The sequence below is a fragment of the Centroberyx gerrardi genome, chromosome 1, assembly GCF_048128805.1.
Source record: "Centroberyx gerrardi isolate f3 chromosome 1, fCenGer3.hap1.cur.20231027, whole genome shotgun sequence".
NCBI lineage: Eukaryota > Metazoa > Chordata > Actinopteri > Beryciformes > Berycidae > Centroberyx > Centroberyx gerrardi.
Window position 1 is genome coordinate 38,541,095 of NC_135997.1, and position 15,469 is coordinate 38,556,563.

General features: G+C 41.7%; 1 protein-coding gene across 2 annotated transcripts; it reads right to left on the reverse strand.

Annotated features, from left to right (window-relative positions):
- Nucleotides 1-1,416: 1,416 nt before the first annotated feature.
- Nucleotides 1,417-15,264, reverse strand: LOC139913160 (ketohexokinase). Of its 2 annotated transcripts, none has more exons than XM_078284713.1 (8): nt 15,145-15,264; nt 13,540-13,656; nt 11,391-11,525; nt 8,680-8,752; nt 7,809-7,955; nt 7,486-7,574; nt 5,102-5,259; nt 1,417-2,881 (listed from the first exon to the last, which is right to left on the reverse strand). In XM_078284713.1, exons 1-8 carry the CDS (start codon nt 15,234-15,236, stop codon nt 2,790-2,792), a joined length of 903 nt encoding a protein of 300 aa, XP_078140839.1. In that variant the 5' UTR covers nt 15,237-15,264; the 3' UTR covers nt 1,417-2,789. The 2 variants fall into 2 exon arrangements, with proteins under 2 accessions (XP_078140839.1, XP_078140837.1); XM_078284711.1 differs by lacking the exon at nt 11,391-11,525 and adding an exon at nt 11,903-12,037.
- Between the last annotated feature and the right edge of the window lie 205 nt (nt 15,265-15,469).

A 15,469-nucleotide genomic window follows, 5' to 3' on the forward strand; every position in this document is an offset into this window, starting at 1 on the left:
CTTCTTCACCATCTGTCTTCTTCACCCTGTCTTCTTCATCTTCTGTCTTCTTCATCTTCTGTCTTCTTCACCTTCTGTCTTCTTCACCCTCTGTCCTCTTCACCCTGTCTTCTTCACCCTCTGTCCTCTTCACCCTGTCTTCTTCACCCTCTGTCCTCTTCACCCTGTCTTCTTCACCCTCTGTCCTCTTCACCCTGTCTTCTTCACCCTCTGTCTTCTTCATCCTCTGTCTTCTTCACCCTGTCTTCATCACCCTGTCTTCTGTACCTCCTGTCTTCTTCACCTTCTGTCTTCTATTTTTTCTAAGTTTATCAGAGCAGTTAATCCCTAAATGATCTGAGCGACTGACTGAACAGCAGCCAAAGCAACATCAAAGGACGGCAGTTAATTTCCCTGTTTCTTTACAGACTGATGGGACAGATGGAATCGATCCTTTGGTCCAGAATTAGTCAGCACTTCTGATTGTTATTGTGTTTTGTGTTGTATGTCCAATTATTATTCTGTCTTCCATTGAGGACCACAATGGAAATCAATGTTTTAAGTAACTTTTAGTTTAAGTAACTTTCTGGGGTCAAATACATGTGAATTTTTTTTAATAATGTATTTTTCTATTTCTCAAATATCTATGTATAGAAATCCAATATGCTGTGGGGTCAAATATTCTTTTTGGTTAGTTTTACCCCAAGTAGATGGACAATACAGTGTCAGAAGCTTTAGAAAACCTCAGGAAAGTATTTGAAAGTAGATTTAATATGTTTTGCTGCATTTGACCATTTTATTTTAAAACAAACGCTAAGAATGATCTGCAACTACTTTTTTAACCAGTTTGTTTTACTGTAAGACTGTAATCCAGATAGTGTTGTAACTGTGTAAACTCATGCACACACACTGACGTGTGTGTGCATGAGTTTGTCTGTGGTTTTTCTTATGTGTGTGTGTGTGTGTGTGTGTGTGCTGTTGTAGCAAGTGGAGGAAGGAATCTTTTTAACACCAGCTGTGTGTGGGATACTGACAGATATCCTGTTGATCTTTCATCCTGACACACACACACACACACACACACTTGAAGGAAAGGGAGTCTAATCGTCAGGTAATAATAATTTCAGTCATTTATTGTTCAGTAAGGAAGATTCTGCTCTTATAAACTAATAATCTATGGAGAACAAAACACTAAATTAAAATCAGATCATGTTATGAAGATATTTCATTTAAAGACGGTGAATTAGTTAATTATACATTCCAGTCTGAAACTCTGTTCTGGATCAGGTGTAAAGATCAGGATCATCATCACAGTAAAATGACACATTGTTCATTAACAGTTGGATAGAAATGACTAAGTTCACCAAGCTGGTTTCCACTAGAGCAACAGAGGTTTAGTAAAATTGAGGTCAAGACGTTTCCCTCCAAAATCTGTTATCACTGTCTCTTGATTACTTTTGTATCTTGTAAACAGACTCTTCTAAGATACAGTTAAACGTTTTTGAAACATTTTTGCTTTGATCCCACTTCATGAACAATTCGATTTAGACTTGGTTAGAGACTGCTACTGAAAAACAAAGCCAATCGGTATAGTTTATCTATTGTTTTATTATTTGTATCTATTTTTAGGCATCAAATTGAGGAAATAAACTGAGCATGGTCTATGATTTTGTTTAGAAAATATGATGACACCAATTCTGTGTTCGCTCCATCACATAAAAAAAGTTATTTCACTCAACAGAGAGATGTGATGAAAACTATTTCTGATACCAATTACAACTAATCAGAACAACCTGCACTAACTCTAACTTTAATTCAAAGGCAGCAGCAGTGGAGATTATCATCAACACCACCTCAACCTCCAACTACAAATATCAGTTTGATTTCAGAGTTAAACTTTGTTCTGATTGGTCCGTTCTCTGTCAAGTGAAACTACAGTTTAGTTTTGCCTGATTGGATGGATGGATTAGATTTAAGCCAAAAAACTCACAAAAAAAATCACAAAATGTCTGTTTACAAGGAAACATCTGACTGCAAGTTGATGTTCATGTTCTCTCCCACATAGAGAGACGAGAGAACAAACCAAACACATTCATCTATTTGTTATTTCATATTTCATATATGAAATATTTCATAATTATTTCATAATTATTTCATATTTATGTTTCCCACATTAAGATAGGTCTGATTTTACATGAAGTGACGAGTCGCTTCCCTGAATCCCATGAACAGTGAACATGATGGATGAGGATGAGGATGATGATGAGGATGATGGATGTGTGTGATACATGTTTATCAGGATGTGTAGAGCGTGTTTCTTTAAAACTTGTTTCCAAAACCAAAAGGATCTAAAAGACAGAAGAAGCTTTCTTCTCTTCATTCCTCAGAAAGTGATTTTGTAGATTTTCCTCTGGCAGCGTCGAGCCTGAACCTGTCTGATGCCAGACTGAAGGATTTACACTTGAAGGGTAAATAAATCGGTTCAGAAGTGTCAGACAATTCTGATCAATTAAAGTATTTAGAACAGAGCTTCAAACAGCTTTTTATCTCAGTGTTGAAGCTCTTGCAGCTCAGCTTCGCAAAATCAAACTGTCATTACTGGGTTCAAAGACGCGACACATCGGCTCAAAACAAACAGCAGAACTCATTTTCTGTCTGTCTGTCTTCCTCTGTTCTCATCTGTCCTCTGTTCTCCTCTGTCCTCCTCTGTCCTCCTCTGTTCTCATCTGTTCTCATCTGTCTCCATGCACTCTCTCCGTTCTTTCCTCTTTTTGTTCATTTTTTTACTGTCACTCTGTGGTCTTGTCGCTTTACTTTCCCACGATGCCGTCGTACCCCTGAATACCACACTTCCTGCCGGCCACTTGGCAGCCGAAGGTCAGAGCGTCCTGTAAACTTCCACCTAGGAGAGAGAGAGAGAGAGACAGACAGAGACAGAGAGACAAAGAGAGAGAGAGGGAGGAAGGAGTGATGAGCAATGAGATAAATAAATAGACGCAGCATCTACTGTGACAGATGTACCAGATAAAGCAGTTGTGCATCTCCAGCTCGTCACATGATGCAGGAACATGTAGACAGAAGTGTGTCCAGGCATGCAAATATGCAAATATGCAAATATGCATTGTAGCTTTTCACATCATCAGTTTACAGATGGAGGAATCAAACTACATGTACAGGAACATGTGCAGAGTGTGCAGATGTGCACCGACATCAATACAAAAAAAAGCTTCCGTAAATTTCCAGCCTCTTTAATTCAGAAGCAGCAGCAGATTACAAGTTAATTTGAAAGAAAGTGTTTTGGAATGTGTCATTTTGAGAGAATAGATTTTTTTAATGTGCTTGACAAAGCTGGTATACAAATGTAAATTAACAGTTTTTTGAATAATTGTTTTGTATATTTATGAAACTACAGCAGTCACAGTAGCAAAATATTATCATAATCACAAAACAGACCAATCCAGACAAAACCTTCACCTGTGATGCTCCTGAAGTAACTCTTCAGTCAGGGAATGAAAGGAGGAAGATGAAGGTGAATATGAAGGTTAAAGAGGAAAATGAAGGGGATTCTCCTGTTTGGAGGATGTTGTGTCCTAATACTTTACATTACATCATTAATATTTGCACCACAGCCGCTCCTGCTGTAACTCCTTTAGACAGAGAGAAGAAGGTTAAAGGAGGAAGATGAAGGTTAAAGAGGAAGATGAAGGTTAGGGTTAGGGCTGTGACTCCTCACCACTGGACAGAATGAAGATGAAGGTCTTAACTCCTCACCATTGGACAGAGTGAAGATGAAGATTAAAGAGGAAGATGAAGATGAAGGTCTTAAACCTGCAATAAGCGATATCAGACCTTATGACAATCCTGAAGCTAATGTGTGCTGTGTGGAGATTTCACTGAGACATAATGATATGAACAAATATCCAGCTGTGTTGCTGTTTTCTCCTCTTTTCTAAAGCTTGTTGTCAAATTCCGCTCCTGAACGAAGCTCCTCCCACTCCATCCAGTAGATTTTTTTAAAAACTACCTTGGCTCTTCCCTCGCTGTTTAACAGCGGCTCTCTCCCCCTCCCATTCCTGAAAAAGCATTCTTGTAATGGAGGAATCGATGAAGCGAGCGAGTTAATGTGTTAAACTAGTAAACTTTAACTAGTGAACTTGTTAAACTAGTAAACTGTTAAACTAGTAAGCTGTTAAACTAGTGAACTTTAACTAGTGAACTTGTTAAACTACTAAACTGTTAAACCAGTAAACTTATTAAACTAGTAAACTGTTAAACTAGTAAACTTGTTAAACTAGTCTACTTGTTAAACTAGTAAACTTGGGGATGATGAAATGATGTCTGGTTAGCAGCAGCAATAACTGAGGAGCAGTTACCAGTCTCGCTTTGCCAGATTTTTCTCCCGCTGAAGGTCACATGTTCACTGGTTGAAAACGTTTACTTGCTCGCTTCATCGATTCGAAATTACTCGGGCGACTTTGACAACAAGCTTTAGGAAAGAGGAGAAAACAACAACAAGCTGCTGCTGTGTGGCTGTTTGTTTACATCATTATGTCTCACGGAAATCTCCATGTAGCACACGCTAGCTTCAGGACTGGTTACAGGGTCTGAAATCACGTATTGCAGGTTTAAATAGACCGCCTTATTGAGAGGGGGGCGCTTGATAAAAGTTGTATGAGTAGTGTGTGTATCACGTGACCACAGCGAGACTCGTCAACTAGTCTACTTGTTAAACAAGTAAACTTGTTAAACTAGTCAACTTGTTAAACTAGTCAACTTGTTAAACTAGTCAACTTTAAACTAGTAAACTGTTAAACTAGTAAACTTGTTAAAGTAGTCAACTTGTTAAACTAGTCAACTTGCTACCTGCCTCTTCACTTGTCATTGTGGGACATGTGACCTTCAACAGGAGAAAGATCTGTCAAAGTGAGACTGGTAACTGGTGACACTTCACCTTCTGTAGGTATGGTTAGCTTAGCTGTTAGCATTTATGCACGGTCCTTCGCTAGGTTTGTCTTTTGGGGCTTCAGTAGTCCAGCAGCTTTGCTGTGGTTTATTTACAAATGTGTTGTGGTTTCTGTCACATTTAATGGTCAGAAAATTGCTTAGTGCAACTTTAACTCACCATTGGACAGAGTGAGGATGACAGCAGCGTTGAAAGTGTCTCCGGCTCCCAGAGTGTCGACCAGAGCTTCAGGAGGAAAGGCATCTGAGTGGACGACTTGTCCGTCAGGACCCAAGGCGTCCGCTCCATCCTCCGCCCAGGCACAGATCAACACCGCTCTGCAACACACACACACCATTTATTTCCCTCTATTTTCCCTAGTTTGTTTTTGTTAATGTTTTTATTAAAGATTAAAATTGTATTTAAAGACGGTATTATTTTCTTTACTTCTCATTCTCTTTTTTCCACTGTTTTTATCATTTATGTATACAAACTGTACATTTGTATGTTTCAATGTATTCTAATGCACAGTGACACTTTTGCCTTTCTTATTGACAGCTGGTCATACCGAAAGGCAGGACAGTGAGGGTGGGGGGGGGGGGGGGGGGGGGGGGGGGGCTTGACATGCAGCAGAAGGTACGGGCTGGATTCGAACTCGCGATGCTACGGTCAGAAATTCACCTTCATGGTCATGGAGACACAGACGGACATTTTCAGGCCGAGTCTCATAACATCCAGGTCGACACGATCAGAGGTCAAATGTCAAACTGAAGCTGTAGCCAAAGAGCATCAAGACCAAAAAGAAAACCATGGGATGAATTCTAGTTTACATTATGGCATGTAGCTGATTTACAGTGAGGTCAGCAGAGTCAAACACCAACTTTATAAGTAGGGCTGGGTATCGTTCAAAAATGTTCGATACCGGTACTGGTACCGATACCTTGACTTCGATACCGATTCCTGAACGATACTTTTTTCGCTACTTTACTCTCTCTGTAATAACAAAAATGTAATTTCAGTTGTAAAAAATAAGTCCAAACTTCTCAATTTCAACATTGTTATTTATTTAGAACATTGTTATTTATTTAGAACATTTTACACACCACACAAAATAAAACCCCTCCCTACCTCCCTCTCCCCTCCCAAACCCGTCCCTACAACCTCCAACCTGTCACAGTCTGTCACCACCAGGGCATAGCATGAGAACGCTGGTGTGTGTGTCTCGGAGGAAGCACATGTGATATCCTTCCCAAGATCTAGGAGTCGTAGCAGCAAGGTTAACAATGAACGCGGTCACTGCCCTGCGGCACTCACTGACTCTCTGGCGGGGTAACGACGTCTTCTGCGCCAGGGTGAAGGGTGTAACCTCTGCGGCTCTCACTGTGACACGAGGGCGGGTTGAGAGTCGGACAGGGTGACCTGTCAATGAAAGCAAGAGTGTAAACAACACGACTCACGAGCTGATGATAATGATAACGCTAGTAAAAATGCTAAGCTAACGTCAGCCAAGACAATGAAAAAAGCCCAGTTATCTCCAACAACAACTTATCCAACTAATTAATTACCTGAACATGTCGATGCCTCACTTAAAGTTTCGTCGTCCATGGAGGGTTCAACTTCTTCGGTGCTGGCTGCAGGCTAATGTTAGCTGCAGCTGCTGCGGGGGACTTGGCTTCCAGGCTATCAAATACGGTAGGCTACACTCTTCAGCTTTTAGAAATATTTTGTGTTTGACCAGGCGTTTCCTCAGGTTAGACGTGTTGCCATGGCCAGCTTTGCATTTCGCATCACAAATATTGCAGCGAGTGTTGTCTGCGTCAAGTTTTGAAAAGTGTAACCACACCTGGGACCGCTTTCGGCTTGCCATTGCCCTGACAACAAGCAACAAGCTGCAGGGGTGACATAATCTCGCTCTCGTAGTCTCGCTCTCTCTCTTTCTCTCTACTCTCTCACCCAGATGCGCTCTCAGGTACCGAAATTTGGCACCTATTGATTTTACGTGAATCGGTACTCGGTAGTACCGACGTAATTCGGTCGGTGCCATAAAAGTATCGAAGTTCGGTACCCAGCCCTATTTATAAGTAATCAATACTGAGGAGGTCAGAGGTCAAACTTGTTTTGTCCTGGTTACAGAATGTAGAGAGAAGATTTTTTTAACTTCAAGAAAAAAATCATATTAGAGAAGCTTGGAAAAAAGATGAGTGAGGCTGCTCTCTGTTTCTGCTGTTTCAGTTAGCATCACAGCTAGCATCATGTAGCATCACAGCTAGCATCATTTAGCATCACAGTTTGCATCAATTTAGCATCACAGCTAGCATCATTTAGCATCACGGCTAGCATCATTTAGCATCACTCAGTAGATACCAGACAGAAGACCTGTCATGGCTCTGGTGAAAAAGACCAGGGAAAATGAAAAACCAATATGTGATGCTGCTGAAAACCTTAAAACCTGAAAACCCTAAAACCTGAAAACCACAAGAAGAAGAAGCTCTAGCTCTCTGAAAAGTTCCTGGTGGACATGCAACCCAATTGTCCTGACCTTTGACCCCCCCACCCCCACTCACCCCTCCTTCACCCGGCTGTACAGTCCGCTCAGCGCAGCAGCAGCAGAGTGGAAACCGAAGTGCTTGGCCACATCTTTACTGATGAAAACCTGAGAGAACCAGAGAGGGAACTGAGGGAGCGATGCATTGTTTTATTTATAAATATATATAAATATATATAAAATACAAACTGTAAGAAACAATGGATTCAGTTTCCTCTTATGCTGTTCAGGGGAAATTAACATAATCAGTTTTGTAGTGACCAATATATGGAGACGATCAACTCTATATAGAGTCACTATGAGAAAACAGAGAAGCTGATATGAAGCTGAACGACGTCATACCACGTCTCCATGAGGAAACAGCTGGTACAGTGGCTCTCTGGTCTTCTCGATCTCCACGGAGACGGTGATTCTGCGTTGCTGCGGCAACGAATCGTTGTAGAGCTTCACCTGCCGGATCATCTTCACCTGCTCCGCGGCGTTTCGGCCCTGCGGGTTCGAGAGAGAGAACCGTACGACTGAGCTGAGGCAGAGCAAGGCACTAACGGGTCGGGGGTTCGAGTCCCACGGACAGGACAGGACACTGCAGTGTGTGTGGCAGGTTGCTGGTTCACATCTGGCTCAATTAATATTTGCAAATAATTCGTAGTGTTTGTTTTGACTTGCTGGGAGCGCCAGGTGGGAGGGGCTTCCTTCACTGATTGACTTTTAAACTGATAATCCTGCTGGAGGTGAGAAGAGTCTGCTGCTCCAGACTTCATGTAAAACTAATCTAAACTAATTTAAACTAAAACTAAACTAATCTAAACTAAAACTAATTTCAGACAGTAACATGGCAACAAGCAGCTCAATGTAAAACTTTCAAATGGACAAACAAGCTTCTATGAATTTGCATGGAACTGCAACAAGCACCAATAAAAAAATTATTTAGAAAACGTTACGTTAGAAGATATCACTATTATCACTATTATCTGAACACATGGATGTGGAGCTGAAACAGATCAGATTCAGTTCAAACATCATTCTGCCTGGGGGAACACACTCCAGATATAAATTTATCTACATAAAGACAAATTTCTTATACTCCATATTTAAGAAAAAAGTTCCACTCCTTTGAACTGAAAGTCTTTTATCAGACTGAGCAGCTCATACTGTGATGTGATGTGATGGAAAACACTTTGTGATAAAGGCTTTAAAAATAAAACAGACTCGCCTCCCAGTGGATCCACTTGAACTGACGGAGGTCGGCCTTCGAGAAATCTGCTGCCGTCACATCAGGAAGGTTCCTGATGGACAGGAGGGAGAACATCAGGAGAACATCAGGAGAACATCAAGGAGAACATCAGGAGAACATCAGGGAGAACATCAGGTGAACATCAGGGAGAACATCAGGAGAACATCAGGGAGAACATCAGGAGAACATCAGGGAGAACATCAGGGAGAACATCAGGGAGAACATCAGGAGAACATCAGGGAGAACATCAGGGAGAACATCAGGAGAACATCAGGGAGAACATCAGGAGAACACGCAGAGTGAACTGAATGTTGGGAGGATCAACACCTTCCACCCAGACTCATGAATCCAGGTTCAAACCTCTGCTCCTTCAGAACTGCAGTGGATTTAACAGATCAATCGATAAAACTGATCAGTCTGATCCAAACTGATCAGTCTGTTTCATGGAAGGAGGAGATGCTCCTAATATTTTGGACACTCTGTATGTAAATACGTCTCAATAATCAGTAGAATTTAGGGAATTAAAACTTCTGACAGCTAGATCACTATGGATCATACAGCTGGCAGTGGATTAGTTTTTAAACGTTTGTATGTTTAGATAATCTGAATCTTAATCTTAATGATGCAGTTTGGCTTCATAATGTTACATTCAGGCCTGAATTCATTGTGGGTTTGAATGCTGATTTTTTATCAAATAAATTTCTTTTAATCATCATTGGGATGAAAGAGCCAGAGAACAAACTCAGCAAAGCAAAGTGGAACAAAACAGAAAAGAAACACTTTGTTCTGTGATTCGTCTTTTTACACCATGAAACTCATGCGACTGAATTAATATAATAAACGTTGTCTTTTAGTGCTTATCATTGTTTACAGATCAATTTCACACTTTAACTCAGTAGAGAGAGATCTGAAGAGTTCATTTCCAAAATGCTTTACATAAAGGATTCAGTTTGGAAATATGTTTTTGGTGCTGAAATCATTTTGTAACAAAGTGCAGCTTTTTTCAAATGTTGAAGATCATTTTGGAAGGAAACTCTTCATCTGAAAAGGATGTGTAGTACATGAGTGTAAAAATTGTTTAATTAACATAATACAATGGGAATGATGTAATATTATGGTGGAAATATTAGACATGCAGTGAGAAGTTAGATTAATTAAAGCTCTAAATTAATCCTCACCACTGCAGAGAGGCTTCTGTTTAAAACCAACAGCAGCTAACAAGTTTATGAAGTTTATTAAACTGGTAGAAACATGAACATCTGACTGACTCAGGAACGACTTCTGCATCAACACAGCTGGTTAAGTGTTCGTCTGTTCGCTGCAGGAGGAAGATTTCATCCTCACTCCTAATCCTAACCTTTAACCTTAACCCTTAAACTTAACCCTTAAACTTAATCCTAACTCTAACCTTTCTACTTCTTTCTACTGACAGTGGAGCAAAACCCTGAAACCTGAAATCCGACTTTATTTACAGAGTCGAGGAGAAACTTTAACAAAAATATCAGTCGACTTGAACAGCAGCAGCTCTGGGAAGCATCAGCTCATTGATCTGATATTACTGATATTTTAGATATTTAGCTGGCAGTCCTATGCAACAGAAGAATAATATTGAATTCCTACATTATCAGCATTACAAGCAATCAATAATAATGAGTGAAAGTGTCTGGTGTCCTGATATATTCCTGACCCTCGAATCATCATGTATGACATCAACGTCCAAGAAAACACATAAGAACAGAGGAGACTCAAAGAACTCATCTTCTTTCTATAATTAATTAATTTAGGATGTCCAGCTGATTCATATTCTGCAGTGGGAACATTCATGTATTTATCCTGCAGCTTTTATAACAGCGGAAAAGACTTGATTTTTCTAAACAATAGTGAAAAGGGATTTCAGTGTCCAACAGTGTCTGTACTTTCTTCCCTCTTATATTTCTGCATCCGTCCAGATGTTTAGTAAACAAATCTAAACATCAAACTGATGCTGTAGCTTGTTCTGACCGAACCAGCAGGGTTCAGTGTCTTGCTCAAAGGCACCTTGACCGGACGCATGGCGGTTAATGGACACACTCGCTCTTCTAAGGGACTTGATCCTGTGACATCACAGTCACAGGACGGTCTCTCTGCTGCCTCGCTCTGCAGTGGATCATCTGTCCTGCATTAGACCAGCGTGAATTATTAAATTATTAAATTATGACCATGATCACGTTTCTGCGTGCGTCCGTCCAGACTGGGGTCAAAGTAATTCAGAGTGTTTCTTTTATCCTGCTTGGCGCACCAGATGGGTGGGGTTTTCCACATCAGGACCAATCAGGTGGCAGAAGGGTGGAGAGTTTTTGTTCCAAAACAAAGTGCGGCCCAGAAGCCATTGGTGTGGATCACCAACCAATCAACCCCACAGAAATATTATGGTCTGTTTGTGATATGAGGCAAATAATATAATGGTTCAAAATTAGGCAGTAGACCATAATTCACCGCTGGGCCGCCATCTTGGACCAAAGCAGCTGAGCCAAGACTGATTCTTGTATTAAAACATCACAGCTGACTACAAGCTTGATGTTACTTCTGATTGGTTCCCAAAAAGCATCTGGCAGCTCAGCAAGATAGAAGGAAATATTAAAAGGTATTTGTGAATATTATTTGACCCCGCGTCTGGTCGTCTGGTCGCCCGGTCGCCCGGTCCGTCTTACGTGTCCGAGAGGACGACGGTACGAGAGCCGCTGGCAGGACAAACCACACAGCAGGCACAGGGGGTTTCACCCTCCGCCTGCCACGCAACGCCCGAAATATCCACCGCTCGCTTGGTAAAGTCTCCCACAATGAAACTGAGAGAGAGAGAGAGGGAGAGAGAGAGAGAGAGAGAGAGAAAGAAAACCCTGTGTTCATGAACTTCCAGGAATTTCCACGAAAAAAAAGAAAAGCTTAACATCATCTCCAAATCCCAGTGATGAAGATGATGATGAAGATGATGATGGTGATGCTCAGCAGTCGGCCGGCTCCAGCTGCAGGAGGAGAGGTGAAGGAGGGTTAATGAGACTGTGGCTCCACCTGCAGGTGAAGGAGGGAACTGCAACTGAACAACTCAGAAACAAACTGAACACCGACGTTTCTGTAGAGGGTCAGTTGTCCAGAGTGACCTCACTGCCTCTAAGGACACTTAGACAGGACACACACACACACACACACACACACACACACAAACCTGTTCATGTGTAGAATAGTGCGGCTGCCGGTGGTGATGTTGCTGATAATCACAGAGGCTGGGAAGGAGCACTGAGCATGCTCAGACAAGAGAGAGACGTCGATGGGGTACTTCTGAAAGTCATCAAGAACGAAGCTACAGAGAAACAGAGCAATTAGAGAGAGAGCGAGAGAGCGAGAGAGAAAGAGAGAGAGAGAGAGACAGAAAGAGAGAGACAGAAAGAGAGAAACAGAGAGAGAGAGAGAGAGACAGAGACAGAGAGAGAGAGAGACAGAAAGAGAGAAAAACAGAGAGAGACAGCGAGAGAGACAGAAAGAGAGAGAGAGAGAGAGAGAGAGAGAGGAGGAAGACTTGTCCCACTGTGGCTGTTTGCTTCACACCGCTGCTGCAGGGATGCAGTTCCTCCTGTGACCAGAGGGAGGCGCTGTGGAAACACTGATGGGAATCCTGACAGCGATCTGAATTCATCATCGGTCCAGTTTGGTCTTGGATGCGGTCCGACCGAAGGGCTTCAAGATGTGGTGTATGTAAATATAACCTATGTAAAAATAATTATAGCCTATGGAAATATAACATAAGAATATTTAAAGTTCACTATAGAGAACCACAGGCACACGAGTTCCTAGAGGAATATCAGCTGTCTGTCTGTCTGCCTGTCTGTCTGTCTGCCTGTCTGTCTGTCTGTCTCTGTCTGCCTGTCTGTCTGTCTCTCTGCCTGTCTCTGTCTGTCTGTCTGTCTGTCTCTGTCTGCCTGTCTGTCTCTGTCTGCCTGTCTGTCTCTCTGCCTGTCTCTGTCTGTCTGTCTGTCTCTGTCTGCCTGTCTGTCTGTCTCTCTGCCTGTCTCTGTCTGTCTGTCTGTCTGTCTCTGTCTGCCTGTCTGTCTCTGTCTGCCTGTCTGTCTCTCTGCCTGTCTCTGTCTGTCTGTCTGTCTGTCTCTGTCTGTCTGTCTGTCTGTCTCTCTGCCTGTCTCTGTCTGTCTGTCTGTCTGTCTGTCTGTCTGTCTGTCTGTCTGTCAGCAGGATAACTCCAAAAGTTATGAACAGATTTGTATGAAACTTTGTGGAAAGTTTGGTCATGGGACAACTAAGGAAGAACTGATTAACTTTTCACACCGATTGGCTACAGGGGGGCGTGGCAGGGGCTTGGCTTATCATGAAAACGCATATAACTTCAGCACAACATCAGACTTTGTGGCCAATCAGCAGACAGAAGAAGAGACAACCCCTCCATTATTGTTCCAATCAGATAACATGGAGGCAGTGGAGAACTTACTCTGTTCAGACAGAATCAGAACTTGGTCCAGTAGAAGAGCAGCTCTGATGAAACTGAACAGACAGAGAGCTGATTGGTCAGCTGGTGTTGAGATAATCAATAAAATGATTCAAGGGTGCAGAATGTGAACAGCAGATCTCATGTCCCATTCAGGTCCAGTCGGGAAAATGTGAAACAGGTTGGTAATGTGGAAGAAATTACGTTTTGGTGAAAATCCGACATGTGGAACTGGAAGATCTTGACAGCAGAGGTATGCGCTCTACTGAGGAACATCAAGGATTAGTATTAAAAATACATAAATACATGTCAACACCAAACTGCACGCAGCCTCCATTTTGAAGATCCAGGAATTAAAAGATACTCACTCTGCCACCGGTCCGGTAGCCAGCGAGCCCATGAACGCACACGGAGCGCCGAGCAGCGACAGCACCGTGCACGAGTTGGACGCGTTCCCACCTCGCTGCCAGCGCTGAGACAGACACCTGCAGTGGAACCACAGAAGAAGAAGTGGAGTGAACTGAGTGTCCAGGTGGATCAGTGGTGTTACAACTGGATTCTATTCTAGGTCTTCACAAATAAATGCACACTCATTCACAATCCCTTGTATCCTATTATATACTGTTGTTGTTGTTGTTGCTTCATGTTTCTGGTTTAAAAGTCCCATATGGTGTAAACCAGGACTCCCCTTGCCTCTGTGATGATAAAGGAGTTGGATGGTCTATCTAAACATGGTGAAAGTATCAAAACGCACGGTCGCCAACTAAATCCACACAATCCATATTAGAAAAGCGAGCCTCTAAACGAGCCGTTTGGACTTCCGTAACTTTGTGGCGTCACAAAGGTTCGCTCATTAGCATTTTTGTGTTTTTTTCAAAGCGGTTGAGCGGTTGTCATTGTTTATTACCGGAGAGTTTTCCCTACCTGTAGCCGCCGGGCCGCGGCGTCTCACGTTTCACTCTTGAAACGGTTAGCCAATCGGAACGGAGGGTCGTTAATATTAATGAGCCTTAAAGACACGGCGACAGAAACGGCCTGTTCTTGGTAAGGCTCAGAGAGATGCTGGAAAATGAACGTGGAGAAATGGATTGAGAGTGTTTTTGGTTCATGACACCACACACACAGCTTTGAATGGACCTCAAGACACAAAATAAAACTCTGGAGAGTGGAGAATATGGACCTTTAACATGTTATATATATATATACATATATATATATATGATTTAATAGTAGTCCATAGTTGCTCTACACTAGGATCAACATCCAACAAGATGGCGGCGGCTCTTTCCACGTTAATAAAGTTAATTAATTCTTTAATCCAGGCTTCTGTGTTAAAACAATCAGGTTAAGCACTTTCCAGTTCATTAAAATGTTCCTTTTAATAGATATATATGTAACAAAGTATATTTCTGTTCTGTATATTATCAGACTAACAAACAAACACTGGGCCTAATTTAACACAGACACATAACATTTCTCGTATTCTGCTAATGCCTTTTTCCAAAAGGCCATTTCCAAACCATAAGGATGAGCTCTTTCGTCACAGCCAAGCATCCATTGGATTTTAATTTATTAAAATAACAAAATCATTAAAATTGTTGTGTGTTGTTTTCTTATTGCTTGCCTTTCAAACGGGAAAACATTTAAAATCATGTCACGGGATTACAAAGACTACTAGCTACGTGTAATTTATGACATACAGGGAAAAAACAGTTTTAAGAGAAACCATCGTATTTACGAGTTTATGAGGAGTCCCTGAAGGCAGCTTGACACAACGACTGTATAGCAAAGCAGCGCTGTTTTATATTGTTGCATCAGCAGAATATTTCAATGCAGCAGACAGAAAGTCCGTCTGGATGTTTTATCATGTTTCCATCTCGTGAGCCAGTTAGCAGTTCAGCCGGTTCAGCCTCGGAAACGATAAACCGTTAGATTTTAAATTAAAATTATAAATTACATTCAGACTATCCCACCTGCTGTCGGTGTCTTCTTCGGGGTATTTGTCCACCACGTTGATGATGTCCAGACAGACCAGACCCACGCACAGGATCTTTTTATCCTCCATGTTTTCTGCAACAAACGGAATCAGACCAGACAGCTGAAATCTGGACTTTGAACAAGAAGTTGCTCGTTATCTGTTTATCAGTGTCAAGCTACCAGGAGAATACAGACGACTTCCTGTCGACAGTTTCAAAATAAAACCCCGACTAATAATACAATACTTCCAGTCGACAGTTTCAAAATAAAACCCTGACTAATAATACAAAGTACTTCCTGTCGACAGTTTCAAAATAAAAC